Source organism: Centrocercus urophasianus, unplaced genomic scaffold (genome assembly GCF_019232065.1).
Source record: "Centrocercus urophasianus isolate 14NV4802_14NV808 unplaced genomic scaffold, USGS_Curo_1.0 seq_16, whole genome shotgun sequence".
Lineage (NCBI taxonomy): Eukaryota > Metazoa > Chordata > Aves > Galliformes > Phasianidae > Centrocercus > Centrocercus urophasianus.
This window is the reverse complement of record NW_024884711.1, coordinates 39,113,142-39,133,842: the sequence shown is the minus strand read 5'-3', so window position 1 is coordinate 39,133,842 and position 20,701 is coordinate 39,113,142. Positions and strand designations below refer to the sequence as shown.

Genomic DNA, 20,701 nt, shown 5'->3' with positions numbered 1-20,701 from the left:
TGATACTAAAACATGTCTGAGTAATGGTCAGTATTAAGTTTTTCCCCTCGTATTCAGAGCTTTAGGTCCTGCCAGCACCATCCCAGTAAGGTACAGCCAACATGCACCTCAGTGTTATATTCACTTCTCTAACATCACCCACACATCATAAATTTTCTTTCCAATATATCAATGAAAATACTATTTATCTATATATTTTTTTAACTGTGCCCCAGACTTGAATAATCCCAAAAAGGAAGTCAAGGAAACAGGCCTGATATTTCCACTCTTTTCGAAACCTGCTTGGCAAATCCATGTGGAAATCACCTGACCCAGTACAGAAAGAAGTGCAACACAATTATGTTCAGAATTAAAAACAACGTAAGAAAGAATAAACAACTTCCACAGCACAATTACTAAGAAAATGCAGAGACATTAAACAAAGAAATAACTGTTTATTAACAATAACTGATAGATAATACACACAAAGCCCTTTCAACCTGACTTGCCAAATATTCCAGCAGAAACAAGTAACAAACATACAGAAATCATTTTATATGCAAAAATCAACAAAAATGCAGAAAACATACAGAATTCATTTTATATGCAAAACAAAACTGTTTCATAGAAATTTTAAATTAAATACACTATCTAAATTGTAAAATTTTTAACATAGTAGAGCCTAGGGTAAATTGTAAAATACCCTAGGCTCTACTTTGTAACAAAATACATAATGAAAACTAAGAATATAGATAGAATCATAGAATGGCTTGGTTTGGAAGGGACCTTAAAGACCATCTAGTTACATTAACTTTTATAAGTTGAGTGAGAAATAAGAATGCTTTTCTTAGTTTTAATACATGTGAATATAGGTCTTTAAATTACAGAGGCATTATTTACAGGATGAGCTGCAGCCAGCTGCATGCTTACAGCATGGATTTAACCATTTTGCAATGGTTGCAGTCATAATGCAGTGAGATTTAAAGGATGAAAAAAATAAAGTAAGCTCATTTTTTTTTTAAACAAATGGATCCAGGACTACAAACATCATTACTCTCTAACTAAATTTGCTTAGTGTTACTATAGGGTGAAGCTAAAGTCATTTGGCTGCCTTTGTTTTGCTTGTGCATACTTAATACGCTTGCAGGTGTTATAAATTCAACTTTAACTTATTTACTGTGTTTGTAGCTTTGGGGATAATTACAGCTTTATTACCATTTATTTTTTGAGTAACTGAAACATACTTTCAAGCTTTAGTTTCATTTTAACATCCTTTTAGTCCAGGAGTAAAGGAGCTGTTTATACATGTGGAGTATTTACACACACGTTTTCTACCACTGCCAGAAAAGGCAACTACTGAGATCAACCTGCCTTCGAGAAAGGAACAGAGAGAACACTGGAAAAATGTCTGTAAGTAATATTTAGAGAGATCCCATTTCTGACATGGCATCAAATGCATCATTACATAGCCACACCGTTTGCTTTGTATTTCTCTACACCTTGCTGGGGAGCTGTGTGTGGGGACAGTTAGAACAGAACATGCATATATTTGATTGTTAGCATAAATGTGCTCTGCAACATTCAGCTGGGAGTGACAGTTGTTGTGACTACCTGCACACTCACACCACACCACCATCTGTATATTTGCAGCCCAGTGTAGGGGTTTTAATTTGTTTTAAATGACCTAAAAGGCAGGGCTGCTGCTTCTTAGTCAAACACCCATTTTCCTAATAAGACTCCAATTTTAATTAGAGCTTCAACATTAAAAATTTCAACTTTTTTTTTTTTTAGCATTCCAAGCATTCCCTGGCAGGGATTCACATAATTATGACTCCCCTTTCTTCGCATTCACAAAGAAAGAAGGAATCAGACAGCAAGGCAAAGCAAAGAAAGCACGGTAATCCTCAGATGGAGAATGACTTTTTCTTCACTTGCATTTCTTCGTTTCATAACCACTCTTTAAATTCAAGCATTTGCACTGTCTTATCCTAAAATCAAACAAACTGAAAGCCATATTCCATCATGATCCACCACACAGCTCTAGAAATCTAGCAGGAGTGAATATGCACCCAACCAAACACACCAACTACCCAACACTGTTCAAGGAAATATCGTTATTTTAACTCCTCTAGTGACTCCCACCAACACAGTGGACATCTAGACAGCTCAGGAGCTCAAAAAGGGATGGGCCTTCTGCTCACCAAGAAGGAGATGGCAGTATAGGTTGGGTAATACTGCCCTGAAATAAAGGGACCGTTTCCTCTGCTACCCACAGCAGGAAGGCATAGGCTTCTTTGCAGATCATGCTGCTTCCCAGGGGTCAGGGCAATCTGAAGACCATGCTTAGTTTATACTGCTGGGGATTTTTGTCCCACACAAAAACACAGGAGACCACTCTGTGCAAGTAGGACAGCTTAGATCTCATTTGTGAAAGGGAAGAGTCTCAGGAAACAGATACCTGACTTAACATGAGGGAAGTGAGAAGGACTTCACAGACCAGAAGACGTAATGAAAAATTTTTATGTTTCTTTAAAATGATTCAGATATTTTCCTCAAATAATGACAACACGGTAGTGTGTTCTTCCAAGCCTCAAAGAAACTGCAGGGATGCAACTAAGGGCCTACTAGGGCTACTAGGAAGGACCTGTACTCACTCAAGTTCTACTGGTCTAAGAGCTGCCACGTTTTTCTCAGTGCTCCTGACAGTGTCTGAGCAAATCCAGACAATGCCAATTCTGGAGGTGGCAAGATCTGAAATTCACCTATGTGCCACAAATAAAACCTGCACGTCATCTGAGTAATGTATTTTCTTGTGTTTACAACTGAATCTGGTTGTCTGAATTGCATTTCCCACATTACAGGTGTAATTGCATGCAGTATATGATAAGTAAATGGAAGACTTGGAGGGGAAGACACGTTAAGGGCTAATAAGGATGTTACAGAATCCGAGTTCAGCCCTCAACCCTACTAAGAAACTGAGATATAGCACCCAGCTACAAACATGTAGTCCTGTATCCACAGCAATCTGCACAACTGGCCCTACAGCCATACCCTTTATGTGTAAATCAAACTTCAATAATTTGCCCATTTTAACCAACTCCAGTACAGGCTGATGTGGGCACAGCTGCAGCTTACTATGAATCTGCAGAGTAAACACACCACTAGCACAGGGACAGCCACACAGCATGCTTTACAAATGAATGGTAGTAATGACTGAATTAACCTGCAAGGCCATGCAGAACCATGTACAAATCTCTCATGCTTTGATTTTGTCTCACACACCCCAAGCCAGACCAGCTTCCAGCAGACACCAAAGCTCTGAAGAAAACTGCCACAAATGTTTCCTCTTCCACTCCCAGCATTTATAGCTGCCTGGGGCCCAAAGCAGGCAAAACTGCAGTCCCAAGCCAGCTGTAGCTTCTCAGGAAAAATACACATTAAATTTGTGAAGTCCACTATTTTATTGCTCTGCAGGACTGAAAATGGGAGATCATTTCTAGTAGAAATGAGACTCTCCAGCTTGTCAGCAGAACTCAGCATCCTCTTCTAGCTCAGAAAGAAACAAACAGCTACAACCTTATGTCCAAAAACATTGCTTTATCCCATTCTGGAGATTATTATTGCTTCTCCTGAAGTCTGCATAACTGCATTCATGGTAACACAGTCACTAAAACCAAGCAGAGAAATACAAAAAGAAGTCCTACAAACTTGTACAACTCTCAAATCCTTTCTTTGTGGAAGGGTGGTGGCACATATCAGTCGTGATGCTGGGAGAAGGAAGTATTTATCAAGAATGGCCATCAGCAATATTTTTTTCCATAACATTATCTGTCATGACAGATGAACGCGCCAGTCATTACACTTCCCTGCCTTAAAACTAAAGTCATTTCTTTCTACTCCTTCTCCGCCGAAAATAAAAATGAATTCACTGTTCAGCTCTGCTTGGAATAGCAAATGCAAATGTTGCCTACAAAGAAACATGGTGAAAATAAGGAATTTATAAAGCATGGCAGTCTTAAGTAAGTCAGGGCAGGTTATTAGGAGCTCAATATGTGGTAGTACAGTGAAATCCTCCTAAACTCTGAAAAAAATATTATGTATGACTTCTGTTGTATCTCCGAGCACAGATATTCTATCACACACTGCAAAAGCCTACAAAGATTAAAAATGTTGGTCAGTATTTCTACATATCCACTTCATTACCATTACAGGAGATACCGGAGAAAGTGAGAGGGATTTCATACTCCAAGCTCAGTACTGATGTGCAGAGGTACAGGGGGACCTCACATCTAGAGTAAACAAGCACAGCAGCGAAAGATTTTAGCCTGTATTTAACATCACTGTGTGCCTTTGCTCGGTGCTACCCAGAAGTGAGAATAAGAGTTTCACTTTTTCTTCAGCTTCTCATCTTACATGCTTCCTACTTTTCTATGCTGCCACTTGTTACTGCTTCAGAAGAAATAACTTGTATTTTCCATCTCTCTTCGTGCCCATTTTCCCTGCTATTAATCATTCTTGTCACCTTCTCCCCACTCCCTCTATTTCTGCAGCATTCCTTCTGAGATGGAGTGACCAGCATCTGCTCAAGCCTCACTCATCGATTTTTTCTTAATTAACTTCTAAGATCCTCAAACAAGCAAACAAAATTATTAGTTAACATTGCCTGGAGAGCCAGTGCATTGAACCAGACCTTCAAAACCAAGTTCAAATTGGGATCAGATTGGTCGGCAAGCCTCCTGCATGCTCTACCTCACATTCAAGAGCTTTCCAGTGAGGTTAAATAGGAATTGCAGCTCTTTATTTCACTATGGGGAGTGACACCATGGGGACTTTACACACTCCCATTCGCATTTTGTTATGCATAGCATTTCCCCAGAGCACAGGAGAGATGCTGTATGACATAATTTCAGTATACAGTATGAATTTACATATGTAGATCATTCTTTCCCCTAAATCTACATTCAGCTCCATGGCATTGCTTCTCCTGCTATGACCGACTGCAATGAAACCTCTCCCAGTAAATCACCCTGCTTTAACCCGTACCAAGCATTGGTCCTCCACAGAATTAACTATCTAACCAAGAAGATGAAAAAAGGCAAAACCCAGATTTTGGTGGTTCACACTGTCAGAAGAGCAACAGTGTACTGAATTTTTCCTTCCCATCTTTCTCTTGCTCTTTTATTCATACTGAGAAAGATGAGTAGTTCTCTGACATCTGCATATATTCCCCCCTATACATTTTTGAAGATTAGTGGGATGTCCACACCAGCAGTACTTGAAAGTAGGAAGGGTTGGTAGTTATGACCCTACTGCTACCCTCTTAAAACCTCTGCTCTCTTAAAAACTGCTGCTCTCTCATTTCTGCTGTTGCCAGACTAAGCCAGGAACAGCATTCCCACCTGCATGAAATGAAAGAATGAATCTCCAAGCTAGATGATATTCAACGTGGACAAGGGGAGTGATTCTAATCTGCTATGATAAACACGCAAACTCAAACCTGAAGTAAGTTTTGTCATGGTAATGCTGTGCTATCTACATAATGGAGGACAAGAGCAACCACTTCTGAACACAGCTCTGCAAAGCAGAAGTCCTGACTAGAAGGAAAAAACAGGAATCATCGGGAAGCCTGCACCACATTAGCTAGAAAGGAAAAACAGAAAAACAAAAACTGTATGGAACATGAAGAGCATTTTATCCATCTGAAATATTACAATTAAATAAAAAAATAATAATAAATTCCCTGATCAAAATATCTGCTTGTTCAAAATGCAGCATCCCAAGCAAACATCAGTAAAACATCACTGATGTGCCTTTTGCAAAAAAAATCTAGAAATTGCTTGGGAAAGCTTAGAGAAAACCTAATGCATTTTCTCTTTTGGCCAAGCCGCCTACGCTGAATTTGATTTTCTCCAATTCAAAAGCTGTTGTCTCCCATCCCTCCAAGACTAATTTTATTTTTTTGAAAGATCTCACTTCTAGGAGTGCTGTTTTACAGCCTCTCTCTTTTAGTCTCCATTCGGTTATTTTATTAGAACGCAAGTGGCTGAAAGAACGGAACCTAAGCTGGAATATGCAGCACTGCAAGGTGATGCACACTGCAGTGTCATCCACTGCTGCTATAAGGGTTTAGAAACTGTGATAGCAACAATCACAGCACAAAGAAATCAGATGAATCATCTCTGTCCCTTGAACTGAGAAGCATATAGGTCTCACACCTGGGGCCCTGGGAAGATGGCAGCAGATGTGTAGCAAGATTCTAGGAAGGCTCTGCTCTGGTCAAACTTCTCTCAGTTTATACCACAGCAAAACCAGCAAAGCCTTTGCAACACCCAATTCCCTCCAAGAGCTTCACAACCAGGCTGCAGGCAGAGGGGAAGCTGAGGAAGTAACATCTGCTTTTGTTTCTCTGTCCCATGAAACAGCCAAGTCCAAACAGGTTTCATAGAATCACAGAATCATAGAATCGCTTGGGTTGGAAAGGACCTCAAGGGTCATCAAGCTCCAACCTCGCTGCTGCAGGCAGGGCCACCAACCATCATATCTAATACTAGACCAAGTTGCCCAGAGCCCCATCCAACCTGGCCTTGAACACCTCCATGGATGGAGCATCCACAGCCTCTCTGGGCTTTATCAGGGAAAAGCCTCAGGTGACAATGGCCGGCTTCAAATCCTTCCTGAAGGCTGAGTACAGGCACACAGTCCAGAAAGGACAAAAGATTCCCACTTCCTTGAGTGAGACTGATGCGCACGATGAACACAGGCAGTAGGAAGAACACTTGTTTTGCACCTTTCAGACTTCAAACCACACACTGCAACCTGTTTCTGCTCCCAGGCAACATGTCCTACAAGAACCAACAAACACCTACAGCAATTGCTTATGTACACGGAATGAATCTTTACTCTCTTACTGGGAACGTGACCCTGATACAAGGTTTATTCTGCAAAATAAAAACCTTCCCAGCTAAAAACTTTCAAAAATACACATATTTTTTCCCCTCTAGCACAGTACATGGAAAGAATAATAGGAAAGGCTCAGGAAGCCAGATCTCACTGTTAACTGAGGAGTTTTCAGAAAATGTACAATAGAGAAATGTGTCAAATCTGAAACACGATAGCAGAGTTACCCAAAAAAAAAGAAAAAAGAAAAAAAGAAAAAAATCTGAAAACAGAAAAAAGGGCAGAAGGATGTAGGAAATACGGGCCTGAATATCTTCTATATTACATCTGAAAAACCACCACTGAAGACACTGCAGTTATTCCAGAACAAGTCAGGACAGTTGAGATGATGTATGGCTTGGAACTGCAGATTAAATGCTCTCCAGCCCATTAAGCAGGGCTGTGCTTACCGCTGTCTCCTCTCATGCCCGGGCACAGCGTGGGATGGACTCACCAGAGGCAGAAGACCCATTGTACATGAGTCCATCCTCAGCTCCACTGGCACCAAGCTGACCACAAGAGCAGCAGTAACGGCATTTGCCCTCTGAACAGGCTGCCCACAGACTCACAAAGGTGCCCACTGAGAGAATACAGTTATTTTCTTTGGCCTTTGCTACCTGTGCACAGAGAATCATTTGGGAGAAGGCTGGGCGACCCAGCCTGATGTGGTGACAGGGCCCTGCCAACCATGTCCATTTTCTAGGTGAGATAGGGCCCATAAGTCCAGGCTGCCTCCAGGCTTTCTTGTAAGAAAGGCCCCTGGGGTGGCGACTCCAGTTTTCCCAGTTATTAAAAATGAGTCACCATCTTCACTTCCCCTCTAAATATTTTTCTTCTTAGCGCTTTCTTACGTTCTTGCTTGCAGCACTTTTGTCCTTGCTCCATAACACACCAAGTCCATTCTGTCCCCTTGGATAGGGAAAAAGAAGCAAGTACAGGAAGGGGAGAGCCTGACCTGGCTTCACCAAGGGAAGGTGTGACTAATCCAGTGGCCTTCTATGATGGAGTGGAGTGACAGCATTTGGACAAAGGAAAGGCAACAGATGTCATCTACCTGGACTTTTGCAAAGTCTTCGATCCAACACATTCTCATCTCGAAAATGGAGAGATATGGATTAGAAGGATGCACTGATTGGAGGATGAGGAATTGGTTGGAAGGTCACAGGCAGAGGGTTGTGGTCAATGGCTCTGTGTCCAGGTGGAGGCTGGTGATGAGTGGTGTCCTTCAGGGGTCTGTCTTGGGTCCGGCAGTCTTTAACATCTTTATCAATGACACAGATGAAGGGATTGAGTGTGCCCTCAACAAGTTTGCTGATGACACCAAACTGAGAGGTGTGGTTGGTACAGTAGATGGAAGGGACACCACCCAGAAGGACCCTGATAAACTCTAAAGGTGGGCCCCGGTGAACCTAATGAGGTTCAACAAAGCAAAGTGCAAGGTTGAGGTAATCCCAGGTATGTATACAAACTGGGAGAACACCCTGAGAGTAGCCCTGCTAAGAAGGACTTAGGGGTCCTAGTTGCTGAAAAACGTAACACGAGCCGGCAGTGTGTATTGGCAGCCCAGAAGGCCAATGGTACCCTGCGTTCCATCAGAAGAGGGGTGGCTAGGAGGGTGAGCGAGGCAATTGTCCCTCTCTACTCTGCCTCTCTGAGGCCACATCTGCAGTCCAAGTCTGGGGCCCTCAACACAGGAAAGATATAGAATTTTTAGACAGGGTCCAGCGGAGGGCCACGAAGATGATTAGAGGGCTGGACAACATCTCTTATGAAGACAGGCTGAAGGAACTGAGCTGTTCAGCCTGGAAAAGAGAAGACTGCAGGGAGACACTACTGTGGCCTTACAATATTTAAATGGAGTTCATAAACATGAGGGAAATAAACTTTCTGCACAGATAGACAGCAACAGGATAAGGGGAAATAGTTTTAAACTAAAGGAAGGGAGATTTAGATTAGATTTCAGGGCAAAGTTTTTTATTGAGAGAGTAGCGGGGCGCTGGCACAGCTGCCCAGAAAAGCTCTGGATGTCCCATTCCTGGAGGTGTTAAAGGCCAGGTTGGATGGGGCCCTGGGCAATCTGATCAACTACTCGATGTAGTGATTGGCAACTCTGCCAGTGGCAGGGGAAAATGAACTTGATCCTTGCAGTCCCTTCCAACTCAAGCCATTCGATTATTCTATGATTCTGTGACACCACCTCCTCTTGGCCCTATCCTGCAGCCTAGCGAAGGGCTATCCCCTTCAAATCTGACTCCACATGGCACCTGTTTTCCTTTCATGCAGAGGAAGGGCTTCCCTGGAGCTCCTCACTTCCAGGAGCTTAAGATCCATTTTATAAGTTCCTAAGTCAGATCCACATCTACACACCTCTTGTTCTGCCTCATTCTGCTTTGGCCATTCACCAGCCAACATCAACAAAATATCCAAGCATAAGGCAAGTTCTCTGCTAGCCACCCTTACACATTTCTCAGCTCTTTCTTCTCCCCCTTTATTACTATGCACTGCTGTATGGAATGAGCATTTAGAAGTCTGAAAAAACTGTTAGACTGCTATATAATCATAGAATCATAGAATGGCATGGGTTGGAGGGAACCTTAAAGATAATCCAGTCTCAACCCTCTGCCATGGACAGGGTTAGCACCCACCAGCTCAGGCTGTCCAGGGCCCCATCCAACCTAGACTTGAGCACTCCCAGGGATGGGGCACCCACAGCTTCTCCGGGCAGCTGTGCCAGGGCCTCAACCCTCAACACATGAGCAAAAAATTTCTTCCTAACTTAGATCTTTCCTCTTTTAGCTTAACAACATTACATACAAAGTATTTGTAGGTTACTGTAGGTCTATCTTAAGATAAAACACTGATTAAAGAGAATTGCTCATGTAACACACAGCAAAGAGGCCTGAAAGGGCAAGAACAGCTCTTCCAATACATACAGCTCCCAGTGTATATTTTATAGTCCTGTTGCTTCATAGTCACACAAGACAACATTTTTTTCTCTTTTAATAAGGACACCAGAAAGGAAAAGAGTAGAAGTATGTTCTGTCCTTTGTTTTCCCGAAAGAAAACACATTGAGCCTTATGGCAAAACTTGCATCTATCCAAAATCCTTACTAAATGTATTCCTTACTGACAAGTTTACTGAATGCTCACGTATCGAATATTCATCATCCTCAGTGATAGCTGAGGTTTAGTGAGAGTACTTAGAGGCAATTTACATAGATGTGAGCATTACTGCAGGGCACTGACCAGCCCACCTTACTTTGTTCTTGGACCTGATGTTAACTTCAATAAAAAACTTGACAAGGAAGGTCAGCAAACTTGTCTTTTTAAAATTTCATTTAATTCACAAAACTCTATTTTCTAAGGAGTTGATATACAGTATTACTATTGTGTTAACCTCTAATACTACAAAAGCATGTTTGCTTATGAAATCAATCTAGAGTTTAAAAGACAAAATCATATTAGATGCAATGAATTATCTGTATTTAAATACACGAAGTGGGCATGATGGCTACACAGAGTGGATTCTTTCAGTGGGAGTCTTTAAAAATATTTGTAGCAGCAAAATCCCTGTTGTAAATGCTGTTTTCTTAAAATCTCTCCACAAAACTACCAGCAGGATCAAATCTTTTAAAGCACTGAGAAGTTTTTAGTGGCTCTGAATCCAGAAGGATCATGTAACTAATAAGACTGAAATTGACAAAGGAGTATATAATTTATATATAGTGTAACACAAGTAACAATACAGAACTTAACATATAATTCACAATTATAAGCCTGCCAAGTCACGTTATTGGAACAAGCTTTAGACCAGGGGATGATGTAACGCAGCTGCACTGACACTGCACAGCTCGCGTAACCTTGAATATCTCAGGCAGCTGCAGAAGGACCTCACTGTAAACTGCCTGGTCTTTGCCCCCTCGCTTTCTAAAGGAAGTTATTTTGGCTGAGGCCAAGGAAAATTAAAAAGCATATTATTGACATAAAATATTAAAAGACAGCTCTCCAAAGCCAGCTTCAACACGTTTTAACTTCTGCCTTTAAGTTCCATTATGGCCAATGTTTTACAGAGCATCACCAGTGATGCAGAAGATGATGCTCACAGTAAAGTTCTGCAACTGGAAACAGAAAATCGCTGATTTACCGTCTTGCCCAACCCAGCGTTCTGCACACAGGGGTCAGAAGGCAGGACTCGGCCAGACTCACCAATACATCACCCTGAATCCAGCAGAGCATTCCTAAATAGCGGTAGTCGCTAATAGGCACTCATTACACTAATAGATTGCTCACTAATGGGTTCGCTGATGGAGCTATGAGCTCGGCAGCCCCTCTCGCAGCCCATCCCCGTCCCTGCACCCGATTCTCTCCGGGTGATGCTCCAAAGCCTTCAAAGGGCACGAGGAAAATCTGCTCGGTGTGGTGAAAGGAATCAAAGAGGCTCTGCTGAAAATTCCTAAAACGCTTCTGCCCTAATCTTCTGGAGCAGAGAAGGGGCTCGCAGAATACTAAACTTGCTTTTCAAAGGAGATCAAAGCAACACGAGCCAACAACTGCAAACATGAACGGAGGTGTGCGCATGGGCACGGGGAAGGCAGCGAGCCTCTCTTCAGCCGCCCACGAAGGCTCCTGCTGACTTATCTACCCGTTACACATGCGGTTTGAAAGGACAGGAGACGTGTTTAAAAGGTACACACAAACGCTCCGCCTTTGGACGGGCTGTGTTTCATGCACACACAGCGTTTTACGAGATACACTGCTGCCATTAATTCTGAAAAGCTCCTTAGCCACAGTCTAATTAAAGCAGCCTATAATTTCGTATTTGTTTAGCGATTCAAAGATAAATGAAGTTGCGGCTGTGTATCTCCCCTTCCCGGTGTCACCCTGCAGTCGGGGTTAGTCTCACAGAGCGTATTTAACACTTTGGCAGCCAGATGCTTGCTTAGGAAATCCCCCCCAGAACAGATTCACAGCTCAGCCACTTCCAGCAGATATTTTATTTGCCTGCTTCAACCTGCCCGTGCCCCCTATGCCTGCTTCTCCTCCAGAGCCCCCCGTGTGAGCTGCACTTGCACAGCAATGCTGATGTGCGGTCCCAGCAGCACTGAGGTTGGCTCCCAACTCTGGCACTCAGCACTGAGGAGCCCCAGCAGCCAACCTGCTGTTTCCCTGACAATACAATTTGTGTTTTCTCCCTCCCAATCTGCTATTCCGCTGCGTAAACTGGAACCGAAAATAAATAAATAAAAATCATGGAAAAGAAAACAGCTGTGGGAAAAAACTCTGCTAAGTTCACAGGGTGAGGAAGGAATGAGTAAAACCCCAAGTGAACTCTCCTGGCTGAACTGGGTTAGGATGAAAAATGCTGCTGCTAAATCTCGAAAATTTAGGTCAGCCTTGTTTATGTGAAGATATAAAGCACTGACATTTGGAGAAGCATGTGAACTAACGCAGTATTTCAGCGTTCCCTCTGAATCAGTGGGCCACGAGGCCCTTTCATACCGACCAATTTCCCCTCCTTCAAATTAAAAAAAATAAATCTGAATTGTCACTTTGGCTGCAACCAGCAACACACTGAAGCATCGTGTTTTAAAGTCTAGTGGCCGCAGCTGCTGAAATATTTTGTATTTTTAAAACAGACTGAGTTAACCAAGTAGATACTTGGGAAGCATTTAACCGATGTAGAAGAGAACAAAGTAGGTACAATTTCCAAAGCTATCTGCTTTTTTTTCATCCCTGTGTGAATACGGGTCGCATTATAGCCCTATGAATACCAGAGAAGATGAGGAAAAGGATAATTGCTGCTTTTCTGAGACCTAATTGATGTTATCCGAAACACGCATCACACCAGATACCTGTTCCCTTTAACACAGCTCAACATATGGCCATTCTGACAATGCAAACAGGGCTCGGTCCTATTTCTCCTCAAATCCACGTGAATGGTTTATTATACACAAAATGAGGCCCAGTGATTCATGTTGCTAAAACGCTACTTAGCAGCAGCGAAACTGCTCAAGTATTTTGCCTGCCTATACTTGGGCCTCCTACGGCTGCCACTGAGACCAATGGCAAAATTCCCATCTCCTTCCATGGGAGGGGAGCCAAGCCCTTAGAAACTTTTGTATTTAAGGAAAAACAGTTTTCCTCCCACTCACGACTACAGTTCTCCTGAAAAACCAATGGAAATGCTGAAGAAGTCAGGTGGTTCGGATTGGGCCCAAAGGTCAAGAACAAAGAATATGAAGGCAGTTCTGCTATTGAAAAACTGAGCAGCATCCTCAAAGCACTGCCTGGCTTCTTCGCCTGCTTGTTTGTTTGTTTACTGTTACTATTTTGAACTGAAAATGACACTTCTAGATCTGACTAGGGAGATTTTAAAACATATATAAATCCTGGAAGAAGAAATGAAGCGCACATTTCATTTAGTGTCTGGATTACAGCTTCTTATTAAACAAACCAGAGCTCATTATAAAATCAATATCAACTTAACCACTCTGCTCCCAAGAGAAACGGCAAAAAAGGTCACTCCAAGAAATTCAAACAATTTTCCTGCTGGAAGGGCACGATTTTAATTACAGATACTATTAATTAGAGCTGTCACTAAGAAGATTGTCCTGTTAATTATCACAAATTCAGTTTCAAGCGTGATTTTGGAACCTGGAGGGCTTTCTTAAAAAAAATAAAATAAAATAAAGGATTTGTGTATTCATGTTTAATGAAAAAAAAGGAAAAAAGAGACTACCTATCCCTTCTGTGATTGTGGTTTGAATAAATCAACAGTAAGTTCCCTATTGATAACCAACAAAAATGTTTACAACCAAGATCTCTTTGGCCAACTAAACTCAGAGGACAAGTTGCTGGTTGGGCCACACGTTGTCCTGGAGGACACCCCATTCTTCCGCTGGCAAAACAATAAAGCACTGGAAATGCTTTTGCTCTCCTTTCTCTTGCTTTAGAATTCATTACATTTAAAGACCTAAAGGATATCTGAGGATTTTCTCTTTACAGAAAGCACTCCATTTAAACTGAAAAGCAAAACCGTTCCTGAAGATACCAATCACAACAGAAACATCTGCATTTATCACTCATTACTACCATCTCTCTGCGCCCAGCCTGGGGAGAGGCACTGCACAATCTCCTTTCCAATGCAGAAGCGGTACAGACAGACCCAAACTTCCCGAGTTTACTCCTGCACGACTCCCAGCTACCAGTCTGAAGCCTGAGAATACAGAAAGGCCATCACGCCTGATGCTGAGCAGAGCAAGAAGGTAAAACAGAACTCGACAGAGAAGTGCCACAAGGAGGATCCTATCGATGCGCAGCACACACGGGTACAACAACAATATTTACACATTCTCGACTTCTCTCTCCCAGCCACACTCCAAATATTTTGGGCTAGAAAACAAGAGCTGCGTGGTGTGTGACCAAAACACGTGCACTGCCATCACCAAGAACACCCCCAAGAAATCAGCCCCGTGAGCTAAAACAAACTCCAGCAAGATGCAGCCTCTCTCCACCCAGCTCTTGAAACTGAAAGAGAAACTCCAATGTTTTGTGATGTGTTCCAGCAAATCTCAGCGCGGCACTCCCGCCTTCCTGGCCACACATCTGCCACCATTGTTCTCCGCCAAACAGCCCCCATTCGCCTCCCCATCTATCAGCATTACATTTCATTTTATCTGAATAATGGCAGAAGGTGGCAACAGATCGGGTCAAAGGCTCTTTTCATATCAGACTCTGAAGAAGTCGATTACTCAAAATGAGAGACATCTTCAGATAACCGTGCGAACCATCCCTCAGAAACGCTAAAGATTTTTCGTTATTAATAGCGGCAGGGGTGACAGATTATGGCTATTAATGTTATTTTTCAGAGAATTTCAACAGCGAGGGGCTTTCTTTTCCTTCTTTGAATGTTTCTAATTGGACACAAATTTACAGCCACGAGGACTGCCCGGCAGTAAGGAGCTGCTCCCGGGAATATTCACAGGAGATGGGAGGGGGGGAAGCACTGAAAACAAACGAGCCCAACGACTGTCTCCTGGCTGAACGTGGCTGGGGAGGAGAAGAAGGAGGAGGAGGAGGAGGAAGAGGAAGACCGGCACTTACCTGATAAGCAGTGGTAGCATCGGATCCGGCGTCAGCCCCCAGGGCTGAGAGCTTCTCCTTGAGCCGGTGGTGGGCGCGGTGCCGTAGGCAGTAGACGACCCCCGATGCTGCCAGGACCCCGGCGATGCAAGCGAGGGAGAGGAGGGTGAGGAGGAGAAATTTGGCCGACTCTGCCTCTTCCCCGCGCTGCGGGAGCGGCGGGACGTGGCTTTTCTGCAGGGGAGGAGAGAGAGGCAGCGCCTGAGTGCGCGGAGCGGAGCGGTGCGGGGGCCCCGTCGGGGGAAGCCCCCGGCAGAATCGACTCGCAGCGGGGCCGGAGCCCAACGGCGGGCAGGGACAGCGCCGCGACCCCCCCGCTCCGTCCCGTCCCGTCCCCTCCCCTCCCGTCCCTTCCCCGGCCGTGCCCTCCCCTCCCGGCTTTCCGCTCCCGAAAGGCGGAGGCGGGCGCTGGGTGCGCGCACCGCCGGGTCCCCCCTCCTTCCTCAACCATACAGAACAACGAGGGAAAATCCGTTTGTTGTTTTTTGTTTTTTTGTTTTTTTGTTTTTTTTTTCTCCTTAGAGTGAAAAATAAAACACGAAACAACAGGGGAAAAAAAAAAAAAGTAGGTGGCAGTTCTTCCTTTTGTCTGTTACAGAAGAAAAAGGATTATATATAAATATAAAAAGAGCCGGATAGGTCCAAACTCCTCCAGATGACTATTATTTTTGCAGCAATAGGAGAGAATCCTTCTCGTGCATTTCACTTGTCTCCATGTGCTAAAAAGTTGTACAATAATTTCCCCTCATTAACTTCATTATAAGCTATATTAGCAACAATTAAAAACGCAACATGAAAATGAAAAGACCAGGCGCGCAAATTGCAGCAGGACTCATTTGGCCCGCGTTCCCCCTTTCACAATTACCAGGGAAATGAATTGAAAAGCACGCCCCTGCCTCAGCCCTGGTTGCTACAAGATGAGAACAATTAGCAAACTCCTTTCCACCACCTAATTTCGCGTGGTAACAAAATGGATTTTTCCCCATGAATGCCTAGCCGGCCTATTCATTATCTCTCCTCTATTAGTAATTTTCTGCTCCGTATTCAGCTAGCCAGCTCTTAATTTCCTCCTGTCTTGCAGTGTACACAGTGGCTCTTATGTCAGGCCCGGTCCATTTTTATCTTGTAATCATAAAGGCCACCAAAGCAATTATCGCTGGTCTTGACTGTAAAAGCTTGTCATTAATTAGCCTCCTTGCCTTCAGTACTGCGGATTAGCCGGGGCTGAGGCTGAGTTAATGGAAATGCGGCTTCAAGGAGCCTCCCGGATTTTCTCGCCTGGATGCTGGGAGCGAAGGATGCTCGGCCGGCTCTGGGAAGCCCCAGGGGCGGGCGCGGACCCCACTCGGCACGGCCCGGTTCAGCCCGGCTCGGCTCGCACCGCCCCCCGGCCCCTCCTCCCAATCCCACCAGCCACCAGGGGGACGGGGCCGCTCCCCCCCTTCACAGGGGGCTCCAGGGGCGCCTCCCCTCGCCCCCACCCCGGGCCACCTGCCCCGGCCGCCGTGGGCTTGCAAACCGAGCCGGGAGGGGCAAACCCGACGGCATCACCCGGGGGCCCGGGGATGCGCGGGGCTGCCGCGCTCTGCCATTAGCATTTCAGTGAAAGGGACGCCGTCCCCTCGGGGCCAAGGGTCGCGATCTGCATCTCAATAGGCGGCCCCCGCTAAAGGGCCGCCGCCCCCTCCCCGACGGCTGCGCCCCGGGACGTTAATCCGCTTCTCCGCTCCGCTCGACCCCCCGATAGCAAGGCACAGAGGAGCCCCTCCGACCCGGTTCGGGCCCCCCGCGGTGCCCGAGGCCACTCCGCCCCCCCCAAGCCTCCCCCAAGCCTCCCCCAAGCCCCGAGGGCGCGTCCCCGCCGCGCAGCCCCGGCTCCCCCACCGCACTGCTCACGGATCTCCCCTTTCTCCGCTTTTAGCACCGCGGTTTTAAAACGCTTTTCCCTTCGCCTTTTGCCGTGTGAAAGAGCCGCGCAAACGCCAGGGGGAAAGGGCTGTGCGAGGGAAACAATGAAAATGACGGGAGCAAAGTGCTGTCAAGCGCCCTGAGTAAACACGGGGGAGAGAAGGAGCGTGCTTTCCCCTCGACTCCCGTAGTTATAGTGACGGGAGTGCCGCTTCCAACTTCTCGCAGCGCCGGGATCGAGGGGCGGCCGTGCCCGTAACAAAGCGGCGTGGGCCGAGATCCGCTTCTCGTAACGGAAAACGCGAGGAAACTGTCGGGTTTTGGGCTGTGGGGTGGCGGTTGAGGGTTAGGGTGCCTTGTTGGCACCACGTCGGGAAACGTTTTTCATGGGGAGCCCACGGAGCCGCCGTCCCTGGTGCAGGGCATCAGACGGCCAAGAGCTTGCAAAAAAAATCCAAAGCAAAATAAAACACATAACCTTCCAAGGGAAGGCGCCAGGAATGACCAGGGAAGAGGAGTTGGGGAAGCGGCAGCCGCACCTCCGCCCCATCAATCACATCGGGGGCAGTCACCCCCTCTCCCTGCCGCCGTAGGGGCGCAGAGCTTCCCCGTCTCCCCTCTCTGCCACCAGAGTCGGTGAGGAGGAGCAGCCCGGGGGTCGGGAGCCGCCTCCGGCTGGGCGGCCCCGCGTACACCTCCGCCGTCGGGGAGCGCAGGGCTGGGGCAGCAGTGAGGCCCGGCCCCGGGATGCGTCCCGACAGGAGAACCTCAGCTTCCCGGTGCTTCCAGAGCAGCACCGCAGCCCCGCTGCCCTTCCAGCGCATCAACCGTCAAACGATGAAACGGGTAAAAATGAATCCAGCGAGGTCGTTCCAAGCTCCCTCTTTCCGTCCCTCCCTCTCCCTCCCAGCCAGGAGCTGAGATTTCCCCTCGCCCAAACCTCTCATTCTTCTTTCCCCGCAATAAGGCCCCAGCCTGAAACGGAGCCCAGGGTTAATTAGAGGTGTCCTGTCAGACTCGACTCGAAATTGAAAGAAAAATGTTTAAATATTTATGAATTTGACATTTACAGTCGGATGTCTTTTAAGGCAGAACACCTCTCCCTGTGCTCGCTCAGGCTCGCCCGGGGTGGAAGGGGAACAATAGCTGTTGCATAACAAGAAAAACAAATCACCTTTCTTTCCCCTAAGGCTCAACAAATAAATAGACCACATAAATTACACATAATTAAATATTAAACTCAGCTACATGTAACTATGCATTTTTTAAACTTTATAGAGCTGAATATATTGACATCCCCCTGAATGATTTCCTTTTCGGAAACACGTGTACTGCGAGTCCCAATGAAGGCAAAACCACTGATCCTAAACAGACAGCTTAGAAAATAACTCAAAACACTCAGGCTATGGTCTTTGCTTGCTTTGCAATGGCCCAATCCATGCTAAATGCTAGATGACAAAGCTTCGCCCCATCCCAGAGCATCACACCTACCAACCACTTCCACTCTTCCATTCTATGACTCTACACTCACTAGCGCTCGCTGGAGCTACACTGCTTCCATAAGGGTTGTGCTGTTGTTGTCACAATTATTTTCAGAGGGAAAAAAATGCACGGGATCTGATCTCACAGTGGCTTTCCCAGTCCCTTGGCAGAGCACATCTACACTCAGCCCAAAGTGAAGCAGTCAATAGTGCAGCGTAACGCCGGAGTCACAAATCACCGCTCGAATCAAAGCGCCGCGTCCCGTTCCATGGTGTCATCCCATGATTCAGCACAAACAAATCCCAGGCAAGTGGCAGTAAATATTTAATGGGGGATTTCATGTAAATAAGTTCTCACACCTACGTTGGAAGAAGAGAAGAGGAAAGCCTTTGTGACAGCGGAGAGGGCTCTGTGCAGGGCTGTGAGTGCTCACCTTCCAGATGCCCCAGCAGAATTAACTCCATTATTCCTCCTAGGACACAGGACCTGATTCTGCTCCTGGTTGAAGCAGAACTCTCACAGAAGTTGAGGTTTGATTCCACTTTATCAGTGTAAGGAGGTATTTTTGACAACGCTCAGCTGCTGCACCCAGCCTTCCCTCCACGATGTAAAGGCAAAACCACTGTGATTCATTTAGGAATAACCTCACACTGCATTTTTTTTGCAGCTTGTGAATGTCTTGATTATTACATTGCTATCAGGCAGATTGGTTTCTAAGCAATAATAATAATTTAGAAAGCAGATTTCTTCATAAACATGGGCAAAAGGAGCTACTTGAGAATATGATTTGTTTCAAAATATCAGAATGCTAAAAAACTCGAGAGGTGCTATTTTTAATTTGGAATTCACTATAGAATCTAATAAATGAGAGAAGTGAGGCGGAAATAATCATGTATTAATTCTGTGCATTACAAAATCTTTTCAGAAGCTATTATCAGAGCAAGAGGCATTGTGGTTTGGATTCAGGGTGGGAGAAATCCTTTGTGCAACTGAAAGCTATTGTTCCTCTGTGCAGATGAAATTGTACTTGCAAATCTGCCATTCAAGGAGCGAAAAGAGTGCCTGGGCAAAAGAAAAGAATTCTACAAGAAAATCGTTCCTCTTAGAAATGAACTTCAGGAAAATAAGTTCTAGCTCACCAGCTTCTCTTGTTTTTCTAAAAGGACCCTTTGCTAATAGGCTCGGTGCTAGAAGGGAACGTGTGTTATTTCCTTGATAGAGGAAGCATGAAGAAAGGGACGGGTAGGGGTCTGTGTGGGTGCATCTACAATATGTACTCTTCTACATAGATATATATGTATTTGCTTGTTTAAATAAATCTAAACTTAAATCCACTTCTAACAAATTCTTGCTGCAGGGTGACTGGGGATAGAGGGTGAGATGCTCTATGCTCTTTAAGTTTGATAGGTCACCAGAAACCCAGAGGCGCACTCGGCATCAGGACAAACCTGGCTACCTCACTCTGTCCCTAGGAAACCCACAGATACAAAAGGTTTTCCTTTGTGAAATAAGAAAGCAAAACAAAGGGAAAGCAGAAGCTCCCTTGGTTTGGTGCCTGCCCCCTCCTCACCCAGGCAGGTCCATGGGCCATAGGGCCTCGGGATGCTCACAGCATGAGTTTCGGTTCAGTGCCATGCTGCCAGGCTGCACAGCCCAGGCTACTTGTTGGTGCTTTAAGGGGATATTTGGAGAGTGAGGAAGAGGTGTCTGGGGCTGCTCTCAGCCTCCCTCCTTGCACCCTCCTGCCCAGCTCGCCTGGTGCTTTCAGCAGATGTCAGTTCATCACCTGAAATGAGGTCAACATAATGCTTTCACTCGAGAGGGTGAAATCGGAGGGGAAGGTGCTTTTGGCTTCTTGTAGGGGTCGGGAAGATTAGACAAATCGACGGGCACAATGGGCAGATGGATTTCTGGGAACTGCAGCTTATTCAAATCACTGAGAAAGGTCACTGCGAGAGCCACAGATCTATTCATCGGTGGGGGCACAATGATCTTTCCGCAACCTTCAACACCACAAAGCACTCTCGAGCGTCTCTATACCTTTTAGTAGGATTAATGCCGCCAACAATGACTGAATACAATCAAGAATTCAGTGAGTTCAAAGATCCCTTGACCAATGGTAGATATTTTCCTCCTAAAGGCAAACAGAAGTGAAGTTTCTGGTTAGAGTTACGAGAAACGACGATAGGCATTGTCCTGAGTCCCACTACGAGGTGATGCTGAGATGCCCAGAGGTCTGAGAACCCCGAAGAAG

The 20,701-nt window shown here is 45.4% G+C and overlaps 1 protein-coding gene across 1 annotated transcript in view; it reads right to left on the bottom strand.

The window, feature by feature from the left end:
• The window catches only part of PTPRN2 (protein tyrosine phosphatase receptor type N2), a 622,313-nt gene that overhangs the window by 88,832 nt on the left and 512,780 nt on the right, over window positions 1-20,701 (bottom strand). Inside the window, exon 13 of the mRNA XM_042817469.1 lies at window positions 15,019-15,231. Within this exon, the coding sequence (XP_042673403.1) occupies window positions 15,019-15,231 (213 nt within the window). The remainder of the gene's footprint in view (window positions 1-15,018; window positions 15,232-20,701) is intronic.